Source organism: Ptychodera flava, chromosome 15 (genome assembly GCF_041260155.1).
Source record: "Ptychodera flava strain L36383 chromosome 15, AS_Pfla_20210202, whole genome shotgun sequence".
NCBI classification, from domain to species: domain Eukaryota; kingdom Metazoa; phylum Hemichordata; class Enteropneusta; family Ptychoderidae; genus Ptychodera; species Ptychodera flava.
Genome location: NC_091942.1, coordinates 1,305,957 through 1,320,306, shown reverse-complemented (window position 1 = coordinate 1,320,306; position 14,350 = coordinate 1,305,957). Strand labels below are relative to the sequence as shown.

Below are 14,350 nucleotides of genomic sequence, written 5' to 3'. Positions count from 1 at the left end.
CTGAGCCAAATAACTAGTGTCAGACTTTGAAATCACTGAAATAGCTTGTTTAATATGTGATATATGGCCAATTATGCTATTTTGTCGGATGGCTGGCAGCCATATTTGATTTATGCAAATTAGTCATATTTCCCCAAGGTGGATTCGAGTAAACTTTTAATATGTTGTTCTGGGTACCTCACTAAAATGCATTCTGAAGAAAAAAATTCTGTTGCAATTTGTGGTGGGTTAGGTGCCAAAATCTCGTAGATTGACTGGACTATAAAGAACATATGAACAAAGTTGTATTGAATATGGTAGCTGAGCAATTTGCCAGCATGTTTACGCCTTTGTTGTCGCCTCCGTGGATAACATACCGGTAGACGTAGGACAGCCATATGCCGCTGTCACTCCAAATTTAAAAATAGGGGGATTCACGCTACATCGTATCAGGCTATTGAACCAAAACCACAGTCTTAAAGAATTCAAATGACGATTTTATTAGTGGTAGCACTAGAATTCACATCTATGACGAACTTAAGAAAATCCAGGTAAAACCAGATGCGTTAAATCTTTTTAGGTGTATTGCATCATGTCGTGAACAACAATTACGTCAATGTGTTTGTATGGACGATGGAGAACCTGCTGTGAGGTAATGGTTCAGTTAGAATATGATTTATCAATTATGATAAAACAAAATATTGGTATGGAGTTGGATAGGGATCAGAACATTACTTATTTTGAAGAATATCTTTGTGAAGCTGACCAGTTATTCCTCTTGTCTCATGAATTCCCTGATTTCGTTGCAAGAGCCAATAAACTCCAAACTGCCGTCATTAAAGGAGACTATATTGAACTGATTTGTTTGTCATATACCGGTATGCTTAAGTGTCCAATCAATGTGTTTGGCCCAGATAAACAATTAATTTGGACAATGGGTAGCAAGTTCAATGGTGTTGAGCCATTCTCTGTTCTGAGATATCCAAATGGGCAGTACACATTACTAGTATCTGAACAAAGATACCACAATACATGTAGTTTGATTGACAAAGACTGTACTCAGTTACTGCATCCATGGTAACAGTTAATGTAAGGCTTCTGGGAGTGCGGGATCGACAGTGTGGGAAAAATCGATCCCACACTCTCAGAAACCATCCCACACTCTGCAGTAAATATTACACGAGCTCTGATTGGATGATTTCTCACGTCTGTTTGTTCCACACGCAAAATGTTATCCAATGGCACGACGAGTAACACACGGACCAAAACTACAAAGTAAGCAGGTCAAAGTACAGTGGCGCGGCATGGCAGACGACAGACTTGTCACGATTTTGGATAATGTTGTACGTGTCCAATGTGAATTTAAAGCATTTTGTGGTCATGTGAGAAAAAGAATCTCTCACACCAAGGACCTGGGGTCAGATTTCTCACACTCGTTGGGGATATTTTACCTCACACCCGCCTGCAGCTCGTGTCAGACAAAATATCCCCAACTCGTGTGAGAAATCTGATCCCAGGTCCTTGGGGGTGTGAGATTCTATTAGTCCCTTTTTTGGGCTATAATGTTTTTGCTACATGCCTCTTACGTTTATCGACAAATTATAGTCAAATGCTTTATTTTCATTTTAGACGAAAAACGCTTAAAAATAGAACGATTTTCATCATTGAATGGCGCATTGATATATTTAAACTACTGTTATGCGGTTTATCAACATTTTTATACGAAATTTTCCAAAAACCGGATTTTCTGTGCAAAACATGAAATTTCAAGACTTTTACATCTAAAAGGTTTCAAGTTGAAAATACTTCAGGTTCACTTTCAGTCCAGAGATGAATATGCGGCCTGCGACGTCATCGGTGAGTTACCATTGAATCCTATGGAGCGTGCGACGTTCGATATACGAGGCATGTAATATATATATTATATATATATATATATATATATATATATATATATATATATATATATATATATATATATATATATATATATATAATATACAGCATATATATATATTTATTTATTTATTTATTAGCCGTGTTCACAATAATGACATTGGCTCAGAAAGAAAGAAAGAAGGGGAAGAAAATGTATAACACTGAAAAGTTTTCAGATTCACTTCATTCACATTAGCTCAGAAGTGATTAAACTTTCTGTCTGAAAATCTGTAACAACTCATTTATGTATTTTGCAACAACATGAACAATGCAACTGTCAGTACATGACAAAAAGTACTTAAAAAGAGAATCATTGTCAAAGCATTTTAGCTGGTTCTGAATGTTAAAAATTATTTCTAAGTAAATTGTTCGTACAGTTTGTGCTGGTTTACTTGGACATAATAAAATACAATGGATTTCATCACCAACACCAGAATGACAAAGGGTACAAAGTCTAAGATGTCTTGGAATGTTTTTAAAACGACCAATTTCTATTGCAAAAGTATGATCAGAAATTCTTGCCTTTGTCAAAGCAATTCTGTGAAATGGAGACTTAACAAGTGATAGATAATTTTCACATTTAAACATGTTTTTAATACGACAGTATACATTTAATTTGTTAGTTTTTGACAAGGCATTTTTCCAGGCTTCCTTAAATTTAGACTTGAAAGACTTTTTCACAAGTTTGATAACTGTTGAAGGTTTAACATTTCTCACAATTCAAAATGCTAGAATTGCACAGTAGAAGAACAGACTCAACAAAATGTAAGAAACACGAGAAACCTTTCTTGTGTAAGCTTTTTCGAGTTCAAATGCAGTATACAGCAAACTGCCCTTGGACAAATTCTTAAGGCGAACCCAAAATTTAATAACATTCAAAATAACTGATATCAGTAACGGGTAACGCCCAAGTTCACCAAGACAAGCATGGATGCTGGCAGTTTTACTAACACCAAGAATGTGTTTACATGCTTTCATATGAATTGACTCAAATTCACTGACAGGTTTTTCAAAATAATCTGTAAATCTTTCCACACTGACTTTTCTGAATAAGTAAGCACCCCACACCTCAGATCCATAAAGCAACACAGGTTTTACTAATGAATCAAATAAATGTAATTGAACCCCAACTGGTGTTCCATTGAGAGAGTTGAAAGCTTTCATGTAAGCGAACAGCGCCCTCGATGCTTTGTTTTTCAAAACTGACCTGGCTTTTTTAAAGTTCGCAGATGAAGTAAAAGTAATACCCAAGTAGGTATAGGAGGGAACAATCTCCAGTTTTTTCTTTTGGATAAAGATACTAAATTTGTGGGGATTAAAATTAGTTTTGTAAATCATAACTTTTGTTTTCTTGAGGCTTATTGAAAGTTGCCATTTACTACAATAAGATTCAAGCGGTTGAAGTGAATGCTGTAAACCATGCACTGTGGTTGATAAAAGTACAATATCATCAGCAAACATAAGTATTGGTAGTTTTCTATTGACTAGTAATGGAGCATCAATACATTCTCTGTTAAGTATAGATGGCAAATCATTCAAAAAGAGATTAAACAATGTAGGACTGAGATTGCAGCCTTGTCTGGTACCAATGTGTGAATGAAAATAATTAGTAAAACCAGATGGTAACTTGATACAAGATGTAATGTTGTCATACAGAGACTTGATAATATTTAAAAACTTACTGCTAAAACCTTGTTTAGATAACTTATAAAACAATCCCATATGCCAGACACTGTCAAAAGCTTTCTGGAGGTCAACAAAGCATGTAAATAAATGTCTAGATCTACTCTTGTGCTTGTAGTAATTGATAAGAGATTTCAATACAAAAATGTGATCTGAAGTGCGATGACCTTTTTGAAAACCTATTTGTTCACAATTAAGTAAATTATTCCCGTTAATAAACTTGTTTGCTCTGTTATTGAGAATCACAGTAAAAAGTTTACCAATACAACTACTAACAGTAATACCTCTGTAATTTGTAGGGTCATATTCTGACCCAGACTTGTGGATAGGCACTATATGTCCTTTGGCCCAAACAGTAGGAAAAAGTTCAGAACTCAACACAGTATTGAAAATCTTAAGTAAAGCTGGCATCAAAATAGCAGAACCACTTTTAATCATTTCATTTAAAATTGCATCATCACCACAGGCTTTCCCTGATATATATATATATATATATATATATATATATATATATATATATATATATATATATATATATATATATATATATATATATATATATATATATATATATATATATATATATCCAGGATGGCATCAACAGGGGGAATTTTCCCCCTTTACCAGAAAATTTAGGGGGGATTTCACCAGTTCATGTGCTCTACTTGTATTTGTAAGGTGTGACTGCCAACATTTCATGGGGCTGGTCCCCCCTTGACAAATTGTTGTCAAAAGCTTGGCAAAAGTTTTTGACATCAAAAATATGTCACAACATGATCGAATTGCAAAAATTAAAGTTACGGTTTATACTTACCTTATTGGCAAGCTTTTTGTTCAACACTTCTGCTATTGCGTCGTTTAGTTTTGTATTGAACTGCCAGGGTGCGATACGGACAGTGTCTGTCATCTCCGCGAGAACAAACATGATGACTCACTCACTTACTCACTCACTCACTGAGAAAAGCAGTCAACTGGGAACTATCAATGCATTGTTGTGAAGTTGTGTACGGGGTATCAGATGCGGCTTGGTACACTTGTTGCAACGTTCAGCCTGCACGACAGCCGCAGGAACCCAGCCGAATACGGTAACGGTAAAGTTATTCTTGCGATGTTGAGACGTTAATGTTCCTTATTGATGCGTCTAAAATGTCCAAAGTCGAACATGAATCGGCTCTTACCACAGGGGACTTGGCGAAGTCAGAGAGGAGGCCGTGCAATCACGCTGCCGCGACTTAAAATCTCGTGCTTGAATTTTGCAACTTTGATGACCATACCCTTTTGCGTCATCGTACACTTTTGGATGTCTCTGGGTGAATGAAACAATAATTTTAATCTTAGCTGTATCCACGAGTACTTTTGTTTCAATAACATTGACATCCCTTGCACGAAAGTATTAAACAGCGATTGAACTATTAACATGCACAACTTTACAATTGTCGTAATTACCGTCAAAGGGTAGATATGTTTACTCTGAACAATTATGGCGGCGAAAAGGCCACTGTGCGACGTGGCTTTACTTTTATTTATTATCCCCGTGCTTTATAGACCGATCTCGACAACCGTACCAGAAGAGCTTGATAATGGGGGCTGGTAAGATACAATAAATAACTACCGATGAAAAACATTTGAGTTACGATACCTGCGCGGGGACCGTATGTCATCAGACCGTCTGCTACTTCCGCAACATATGGCCATACACTATGGTTCAATTGGTTGACCTCGCTGTGTAGCATTTGTCATCAGGTAGCCCTTTCAAACTGAAGTAGGGTAAACTCTGTTTGAAATATTTAGTGTTAAACTGTTTAGAACTCCATGTACTATTTAATATCAGTCAAAGCACAATTTATCACACAGGCGCGTGTGGGCTGGGTAGTGTGCTTGATCGATCGAATGTCAGCTTGATCAATCGATCGCATACTCTTAGCTCTGCCCTCTACCGGAACTAAAATATTTTAGTTGCAGTGGAGGACAGATCAACGAGTATGCGATCGATAAGTCGAGCAAGCGATCGATCGATCGAGCAGACAAACCAGCCCACAAAAGCGCCTGGGGTATTCAGCAGCTGTTCAGACTGAGGCCACGTCATCCGAATAAATAATATCTACAGTATAATAAAATAAATATTGCCAAAATGAACCATGAATGCAAACACAATATTGTTTTATCGGGGAAAAATGGGTTTTTGAAAGAACTCTATCAGCTTAAGATGCAAATATTCCAATGATGAAAATGAAAAGACAAAAAATATGAACGATTTAATTAAACAGATAATTCATATTTAATCATGAAAAGCTTAGACAGACTGCTCAAGTGAAGCAGAATGTACCTTGATGATGATTAACATTTTCTCTGGTAGAATTAAACAATTTTTTGTGTATGTACTTCTGTTAGTGTGGACTCATTACAATATCATTAAAAACACCAAGGTTCACTTTCTTGTTTTCCATAAAGTCAGATAAATTCGAAATGTAATTTTAGCCATTTTTCCACACCATAAAAGCCTATGTGCATTTCCAGTAATTTTTTGTTTGAAAGCAGTAAGATAAATCATAATATGCTAAGCTGGAACTCGGCAATCTGATTGGTTGGAGCTGGGGTTTATATTCTCAACAAGAAGACCTGCGCATTGTACTGTAACATTTTTGAGCTTGCACAAAATTTCAAACTCCAGTTTTAGAGCTCAAGATGCCATAATGTGGAACAAGTCTACGGCTTGAGATTTATTTTTATTGTTAAAATTTTAGTATGGTGTAGCTCGATGAACCCACAAATGAAGAGTTTGTATATGCAACAATGGCAATGTAGCGACAAAATAATTGTTTAATGTTCTTTTTGAGCTTTTTTCAAGAAAAATTCTTCAAGTATAATGTGTAATCGTGACTTTGATGTGTTGAATTACCGTGTTGTATAGAATCAACTGTGTATGTGCACGCGTTCTGAAGTGTTCTTTCGAGCTTTCAGTGTTTGTGTTGAGGCTGGGTTCCTGAACCCTCATTCCAACTTCGCTCCTAAATAACGACATTGTCCACTTCTATTTAACTTTAGCATATTATAATGAGGTTATAAATGGTGCGCTTGGGTATTTGGTTGCGGATATAAGATCTATGGGGTGAAAATTAGCATATTTGGTTGAAGTAATCACCTCCTTTCACTCAGTCGGTGATTATTTCTTGCCAAAAATGCTAATTTTCATCTCAGAGGTCTTTAATCCGCAACCAAATACCGTCGCTTGCTGTTAAACCTCTAATTATAAACTGAGAATATAGAATTGAGTGTAGAATATAAGTTTTTCTGAATCCTGGCAAAAACCTTGATATCTTTATTACAGGTATGACAAGGCTGAAGATTTGATTGCTACAGCTGGGCCATGTGACATAGAAGTTAGAGATTCATCTCTTACTTATGAAGAATTTATGAAAACGTAAGAGTTACATCTAACTCATGTATTTGGAAATTATGAAACCAAATGGAAGGAGGGGGAGGTTATGTTGTTGGAATGACCATTGTAAGACATTGGCAAGTATCATGTTACAAACAGAACATTAATTTAACTTTTTAATGATATGTTCATGAAAAAATTATTAGCCTTTCACATGTTCATTGCAACTTGTCAGTAGGCCAAAAAAAATAAATTGTGCTGTTCCCATAACATGGTTTTCAAAATTAGGGTAGGTAGTTCAATAGGGATTTTTTTTCAAAATATTTTTATTTTTAAATACGCATTTTTCAGGGGTTCAAACTCTGTAGCTGTTAACAGTTCATTCATCAGATTGGATTTCTGGTTGACATGTATAATGTTTGTTTGAATGTCATAGAAACTGAACTGGCTTAATCATAATTCTTTGACGTTTGTGCAACGATGAATGATGTCATAGGTTTCACGCCAGTTCTCGCGTGATTTTCTCCTTATTTCTTGTGTGCGTTTTTTTTCTTTCTTTTTTTTACTTCCGAGTCTACATAGCTCATAAATGTCTAGGGTTGACAGGTAAAAAATAGGGTAGGTCGGGTTATCGGAACAGCACAATTATTTTTGTTTGGCCTTATTTAGCTTGGTCACTGTCCCTGGACTATGGCTTGGTGTATTGTATTAAGATTACAGTAGAGCACCCTCTATGGCAGAATGATGCAAAGAATACTGGTTGTACCAGAAGTTGAACCCAGGTCTACAGCGTCAATGCTTAGCACTGCAAACATAGTCAAGGCCTGTAGGCCATCTCCCAAAAAACGTCAGTGAGGTACTGTCTTTAACAACAAACTGTTTTTCCCATTTTATTCAGATATGCATACAACTATCCAGTGGTGTTAAAAGATGTCACCAACAACTCAGTATGTAATTTAGAGACTTTTTATACATCCTCTTTACACTCTATTTTACAACCATATACTTTAACAATATTATAAATGAATCAGATTAAGCACTATGGTATGAGGATAATCATTTTAAACTTGATTTGCTTCTAGTTTAATGCATGTACATTCTGAAAAATGATAGTTTGTTTTTCATCATTTCTGCGAAATTATATCACTGCCTTATGCTGTTGGTGTAATTGATATGGAGAAATTCTGTTCCTTCATTCTTCATTCAGGTTTTTCGAAAACTCTGCAGAAAAGATGCTCTCCTAAGGGAATATGGTGATAAATTTGTCAAGCTAAGCACTGCCAACACATATTCTTACGATAAAGGTATGTTCGTTTAGTGTTTTATGTCAAACAATTTTTTCACAGTATTGTTTTACTTGTCACATGAAAAAAGACAGTATATTCACTTTATCTCACTTAGAGAACTAAAATGCAATTCTAGTTTTGTTTCTATGCGCCTTGTCTTGCAGAAAGACATATATTTGTTTACAGCTGACTTTTCTTTATGATGTCCGTTATTGTGTTTAATCATAAAAGTTTTCATCATTTATTCAAGGGTAGCCTGCCTTTATACACATGAACTCTGAAATGTCTCTTACTGTCATTCTACCCCAACTGATGAGATGGAAGAAAGTGACTTTGCTTCAGCAACAATGTAGAATCTTTAATTAAAGTGAACAAGGTGTTCTTTTAATGAACTTCTATTTCACAAATTTCGTATACAAATTATGGAAAAAAAAACAAAGTATATTTATTTCATTTGAAGAAAACATTGCTTAAATTAATTTTGTATTTTTATTACAGCTATTGTATCATTTGCTGAATATGTTAGTAAAATTTTAAAGCCACAAAATGTCAGTTCTCTGGGCAATGGTAAGTCTTCATGTCAATTTCTGCTGATTTTATAGAATAAGTAATGTTCCTGTTGTCATGGTTATTCAACCACTTCTAGTAATACTACAACTCTCATAAGTTGGAAGAGCATTGAAAGATGGCAAAACGCTATCCAACTCTGGTCAGTACCCATGACTGCTGTAGTGGTGTATGTGTAATCTTTAAAATATTCATAGTATATGTACAGTGTCTTACACGTATAAAACAGGATGAAATGTTGCAAACACTGTATGTGGGGAACAAAGCTGTATTGAGAACATTTTATGTCTTGAGAACATTTTATGTCTTGTAGGACTTATAAAACCTGTTTGGAATTTTCAAAATCACAGCAAACATTACAAGTATACAATAATATCCTCATCATTGGTTAGTTAACAATTGTCCAATGAAATAGCTATTTACCGTAATTTATTCATGATATTCTGCAGATCTGCATATCTTTGAATTGAATTTGACATTTGATTGTAAAACCAGAAGTATATGTTTGTCTGCAGAATTTCAGACTACAACCAGCAAATGTGCAATGCCTTTTTGCCCTTGTTTCATTCTCACTTTGCTAAACATTTGCCATTCAAAGAGACATATCAGATATTGTCTGGAATTTCTTTCAGAGACACACTACATGTTTGGTGATAACAATTACACTGAATGGGATTCACTATTTAGTGAATATAAACAGCCGCCGTTCATCTTACCAGAGACTGAAGGTGTTCTCAGTTTTGGTCTGGCTGGTAAGTGATGTCAGTTTTGGTCTGGCTGGTAAGTGATGTCATTGCCATGTCATATCACATGACTGTACAGTTTTGGTCTGGCTGGTAAATGATGTCATTGCCATGTCATATCACATGGTTGTACAGTTTTGGTCTGGCTGGTAAGTGATGTCATTGCCATGTCATACTGTATATCACATGGTTGTACAGTTTTGGTCTGGCTGGTAAGTGATGTCATTGCTGTGTCATATCACATGGTTGTACAGTTTTGGTCTGGCTGGTAAGTGATGTCATTGCCATGTCATATCACAAGGTTGTACAGTTATTTGCATCCATCAATTATGATAATACAGAATATGATCTAACAGTTAGCTTGTTCTAAAGATTGCATTTTTAATATCCTAATTTGCACATCTCTTCAATGATCTGGCAGCTAGGCTGTTTAAAGATCACAAAGCTAATTTCAGTGTCTTAATTGGCTCTGTTTTACGTCAATGTACTTGTGACATTTAGAGGCCTGCCATTGAACTTGTGCAATTACAAATAGTAATGACCAAGTCAACAAAGAGTCCTCCATCATCATAGTCATTTGCTGTATCAGTTTAACCTTGACAGTGAAAACAACGGCCACAATTATGAAAGGTTGGCATTGAACTGAGTCAATGTCATTTTCAAAATGTCTTTTCGTCTACTAGAAAACAATTTGTTGATGGTAAACTAAAGTTTCACGGTTAGTGTTCTCACTCAGCTTTTGAATAACATAATTCTATATTTAATTCATGATAGTCTGATTCATCCAATCAATGTGGCTGACTCAGAAATGTTGTAAAATTGAAACCCTAGCAATGTTATTTTTCCATCATCAGGGCCAGGCACAGGTGTACCTTTCCATTGGCATGGTCCTGGATTTGGTGAAGTTGTTTATGGGAGAAAAGTAAGTTCTCTGCTGGACATCCATGGTAATTGGTCATTAGCTCTGAAAAACAAGCTGATGAAAGCCCAGCTTTTACTAATCACAACAGAAGACTCTATCCAAATGACTAAACTAATTTTGAAGTCCTTCAATGAAACATATTTTCCAGAGGCTCATCACCAGTATTGGAAATTTTCAGCAAACAACATCTGAGTAAGAATTGAACAGAATACTGAAACTGTTCCCGTGATTTTTCAGGGGGCAATATCTTGTCATAAATCTCTTTTTAGTAAATGCATTTAGCACAATTATAGTATGTGTATTTGCAAGTTTAAACAAACAGCTGTTCCTTCTGGAAAGGTCATGTATCAGAGTGTTGTAATTAATAGGACTGCTCATTCTGGTATAATTACAGAGATGGTTTTTGTATCCGCCACACAAGACTCCATCATTTCATCCAAACAGAACCACCCTACAGTGGCTAATGGAAGACTATCCCAACTTACATGAAGCTGATCGACCTATAGAATGCACCATTAATCAGGGGGAGGTAAGGATTGAAAGGGTCAATATGACAAATCTTGTGCCCTATACATACATGTACTGTGACATCAGAGCTCAAATACTTGTCTTCAATATGTCAAGCAATAATACAGCAAAGTTCGCATTCAAGTGTCTTTGTTCCATCAATTTTAAGATATTACCACTGACCTGAAATTGGCAACATTTTGCTGCAGGGCACAAAAATCTTTCAGGACCATTGCCCTGTTGTCTGTCAAGCTGTAAAATTTCTGCAGTTTCTATTGTCATGTTACAATAGCAATATTTAGTAGCTAATACTAGCTTTAACAAAATCCCAAACAATATCCCCACCAGTAATGTTATACACATTCTCTCTGATGAAATAAATCATTATCATTTAATTTCATTTTATCAATTCAACAATTGCAAATTTAACGGACATATTTCTCTTTCTTCACTCCTCAGCTAATCTATTTCCCAGATCGCTGGTGGCACGGAACTTTAAATATTGACACAAGTGTTTTTATATCAACTTTCTTGGGACCAAAAATGGAGGATTAAAATTTTACAAGAATTTTTATTAGGGGCCAAAGCCCACTGGAGTTCAACTTTCTTCTTCATCCATCTCTTCTTCTTCTGTAACTGTTTTGCTGAGCTTGATCTCCAAAATCATTGCATGCATCTTTTTCAAACTAGCAAGGCATTTAGCCTGGGAAGTACTGGTATATCTAACCCTTTTAATTTCAGTGGGTCATGTTGTAATTCAAATTGTGTACTCCACCTAATTTGCATAAAACTTGACCAATCATAAAACTATTAGCACCTATTTAGGTTACAGTTCTAAGATGCCATAGGCTAAATTTCAAGGTCATTGACCCCATCATTTTTTAGAAGAGTTTTTACGGATTGTTTTTGCATATTGCATTCACCATGTAAAATCAGTGTAGCTCAGCAACAGAAGCAGGGGCTTGAGGTCTCGCTCCTGTTGGATAATAGTAATTATGGGACCAATTTTTTTTCCTTTTTTGGTTGTCATGATCTTTCATGACAACCTATCTCAGTGTATCTCAGCCGCCATTGGAACTCTGTTGCACCAAATGGCTCACAATTTGGCAAATAGGTAAAACTTGTTGCAAGTAATTTTCTGATAACATGACCATAACAATGGGTCACATGACCTACATGTACCTGGCCATCCTGTTTTAATTTTAAAATTTACCTCATTTGAATAACAATTGATCAATGACATTTCTGTGCAGAGGCTTTGTAGACCATATAGCCAGGTTGCTACTTTCTGAATGTCAAAATTATAGGCCATGTCAATTTTCAGAAGATATTTAAAGTGTTATTTTTCACAATTTTCCATGTCCTTTGAATTGCCACATATCTTTGCAGCTAAGCTATGGCACCATATCTTATCCTGGCCTATACAATAGTGCTGAAGGGCTGCTGTCTGATGGCCAATGACCAGTAGGGGACAAAAGTGCACACCTAAATTTCGGGGCTACCCCATGACCTTTGACCCACCATGATCCGGTATCTAATTGTAGGCTAACTTATAGAACTGGGAGTCTGATTTTTGGTGGATAGGGGCAAGTATGGGAGAAAAGTATCTGCCAAAATGTCACATGACCAGGGTGACCTTTGACCTTTATTTAACAAACATGACTTTAAGTCACAAGCGTAAAGTTGGCGTCATACTCATTCTCATCCTCAGCCTCAGGGGTCACGCTAAATGAGGATGAGGATGACGCTACAGAGTCAGCTTCACCGGCGTCAGATCCGATTATTCCCGAATGCGTCTGATGGAATGATAAGTGTAAAAACGACTTTAAAAATGTGCTCCAAGTTTCATATCACTGAAAATGTTAATCAAAACACAGTTGGATTTGTATTTCATAATATTTAGTAGCCTCTCCTCTTAATATCTGTTTCACACGATGTAGTTACAACGCAACATTCTTAGCCCTCAACTCCCTTAAAGTTCAAAGGTTGTATGTTTATTACATTGACTTTTCAGGCCTCAAGTCATAGTTATACAAGTTAATTGTTTTATATGTCCTCTGAATAATTAGGGCTTTCATATCACCTCTCATGGTGGTGATTTTTACACATTTCGGACCATATATACCTTTTTTGCACCAATTTTTTGAAAATCTTAATGCAAGAGCTGAGAGGATACCAACAAACACATCCGCGGATCCATGGACTGAAAATTACGAACATTTCCGAAAAACTAAGTCTATATGAGATATTCTAACGATAAAATATTACCTGCAAACCAGTTTTACGATTCAAAAGAAAGTTGAGAAAGAATGGAGATGTTATTTTCTTAAGTTATGGGCGAATTTTATCATTTTTCCGTCATCGGTTAGCGTAACTTAGGCAATCTTCAGATGCGACGCTGAAGCTGACGCTGAGTAGCATCATTTTCAGCGTCAGCTAGAAAGGTCACATGAGGCTGAGGATGAGGATGAGGATGACGCCAACTTTACGTTCGTCTTTAAGTCAGTAACTTCAAATGCTACCTACACCTTTCATATTCAGTGGGTTGAAAACCTAATGGTTCCACATCCTGTACCTCATTAATTATGCACATACCTAATTATGGGCTTACCAATAGAGCTAGAGGTCTGAATTTTAGTGGAGAGGGAGAAGTGAGCAAAATTTTTCAAAATTGTCACGTTACGAGGGTGACTTTTGACCTTACTTCAACAAATGCTCCTACGACACAAAATTTGTTTGCTAAATGTTAGGATGACCATACATGACCTGTGACCAACTTCATCGTATCCCAGAAGCTTAAGCAACTACAGGTTTTATTTCTAATGTATACTGGTATACATCACACTAAATTTTTTTCAATTTGATTTTATGACCTTGGATGACCCTTATCCTACTTCAGTATATCTCAGGAACTACAGGGATAGGAAATGTCATTCTCATAGCTTTAGCCAATGTATGCAAGTACTTGAGCCAATGAAGCTGCTTGCAGCTTTAATTTCTGATTGTATTTTATTTAAATGCTTAAAGCATGAAATAGTGAAGTTTCAAGATTTTGCAAATGTAAATCTAAATAAGTTTATCACATTATGCAATCAGTACTCAATTTATTTACAAATCAAAATCTCAGCTCAAGATTACCGGTATTACTTTTCCTACTTTGATATTTTGCTTTAACTGAGCAATTATTACCAGCTGAACTTTCTTAAAAGTGCAGGAAAGGTTTCTGCCAGCACTGAAAGCTATAAGCAATGGCTGAAGATATATCTCTGTCTGTGGACCAAACTATACAAGTGTAACTTTGTCAACTTGATTTTGTCTTGTAGGAAATAATTACAGATTGATCACT

General features: G+C 35.9%; 2 protein-coding genes across 3 annotated transcripts in view; one reads left to right on the top strand and one right to left on the bottom strand.

The window, feature by feature from the left end:
* The window catches only part of LOC139150821 (DNA-directed RNA polymerase III subunit RPC8-like), a 36,877-nt gene extending 32,277 nt beyond the window's left edge, over positions 1 to 4,600 (bottom strand). The window contains exon 1 of the mRNA XM_070723223.1: positions 4,415 to 4,600. Within this exon, the coding sequence (XP_070579324.1) occupies positions 4,415 to 4,525 (111 nt within the window). The 5' untranslated portion in view covers positions 4,526 to 4,600. The remainder of the gene's footprint in view (positions 1 to 4,414) is intronic.
* Positions 4,569 to 12,672, top strand: LOC139150820 (jmjC domain-containing protein 8-like). Of its 2 annotated transcripts, none has more exons than XM_070723222.1 (9): positions 4,569 to 4,685; positions 6,929 to 7,021; positions 7,878 to 7,926; positions 8,187 to 8,283; positions 8,764 to 8,832; positions 9,465 to 9,584; positions 10,430 to 10,497; positions 10,892 to 11,026; positions 11,464 to 11,722. In XM_070723222.1, the coding sequence occupies exons 1-9, from the start codon at positions 4,585 to 4,587 to the stop codon at positions 11,557 to 11,559; spliced, it is 828 nt and encodes a 275-aa protein (XP_070579323.1). In that variant the 5' UTR covers positions 4,569 to 4,584; the 3' UTR covers positions 11,560 to 11,722. The 2 variants fall into 2 exon arrangements, with proteins under 2 accessions (XP_070579323.1, XP_070579322.1); XM_070723221.1 differs by lacking the exon at positions 4,569 to 4,685 and adding an exon at positions 5,046 to 5,190 and having other exon boundaries at positions 11,464 to 12,672.
* The last annotated feature ends 1,678 nt before the right edge of the window (positions 12,673 to 14,350 follow it).

Excerpts from the sequence above, each read along its gene's own strand:
- LOC139150820 (XM_070723221.1), top strand. The coding sequence starts at position 5,081 with ATGGCGGCGAAAAGGCCACTGTGCGACGTGGCTTTACTTTTATTTATT. Across the intron at positions 10,498-10,891 it reads AAGTTGTTTATGGGAGAAAA|AGATGGTTTTTGTATCCGCC; the intron begins GTAAGTTCTCTG and ends GTATAATTACAG. Across the intron at positions 11,027-11,463 it reads GCACCATTAATCAGGGGGAG|CTAATCTATTTCCCAGATCG; the intron begins GTAAGGATTGAA and ends TTCACTCCTCAG.